A 638-nucleotide genomic window follows, 5' to 3' on the forward strand; every position below is an offset into this window, starting at 1 on the left:
ATGGGATCTTATATTCAGAAACTGACTTTCACTCAGTTTCACCCAAATCACTTCTAGCCAATAGGCATTACCCTTAAGGTTTGGGTATATTTTGTAAAACATTTAGAAGTTGATAGTAATGTTGTGGAGGGAATTATTGAAAGCAAAGAAAATGGGATCCATTTTATGTTAAAAAGAAAAATTATGTAAGTATAGAAATTGAAATTGTGATTTTGTAGTGATGTATGTTGCAATGCTATCAATGCAGGTTGCATGGCTGGAAATTGAAGGCATCCGCCATGAGATTTTTGAGGGTGAGACCAAAATTGGCCGAGATCAAGCAACATGTGGAATTGTACTGCAGAACAAAGTAAGTAAAAATCATGTATCATAAAATATTCTGAAGCTTGAGATAGTTGTGCATTGTGTTGAAGCTTGTCAGGATGAAATTTCCTCTTATGTCTATATCTCTTAGGTATTTGTTGATAATTCGAATTGAAGGCATTTTTTGTCATGGTTAATGTTTTCTTTTTCTTATGTTTCTGAAATATTTTTTTTCTGCATAAATGGCCCTACAAGCTGTTAGTCAGTTACTATAAAAGGCCTTCTTGACTCCACCTTCCTGACTGCCTGACTTTCTTCCATTACTGTACTCATCA

General features: G+C 34.3%; 1 protein-coding gene across 1 annotated transcript in view; it reads left to right on the plus strand.

Moving 5' to 3' along the window:
* LOC119587624 (centrosomal protein of 170 kDa-like) overlaps positions 1–638 on the plus strand; it is a gene marked incomplete at its 3' end in the record, with an annotated part of 2,926 nt that overhangs the window by 1,199 nt on the left and 1,089 nt on the right. Inside the window, 1 exon segment of the mRNA XM_037936331.1 lies at positions 248–349. Within this exon segment, the coding sequence (XP_037792259.1) occupies positions 248–349 (102 nt within the window).

This window comes from Penaeus monodon, chromosome 22 (assembly GCF_015228065.2).
Source record: "Penaeus monodon isolate SGIC_2016 chromosome 22, NSTDA_Pmon_1, whole genome shotgun sequence".
NCBI lineage: Eukaryota > Metazoa > Arthropoda > Malacostraca > Decapoda > Penaeidae > Penaeus > Penaeus monodon.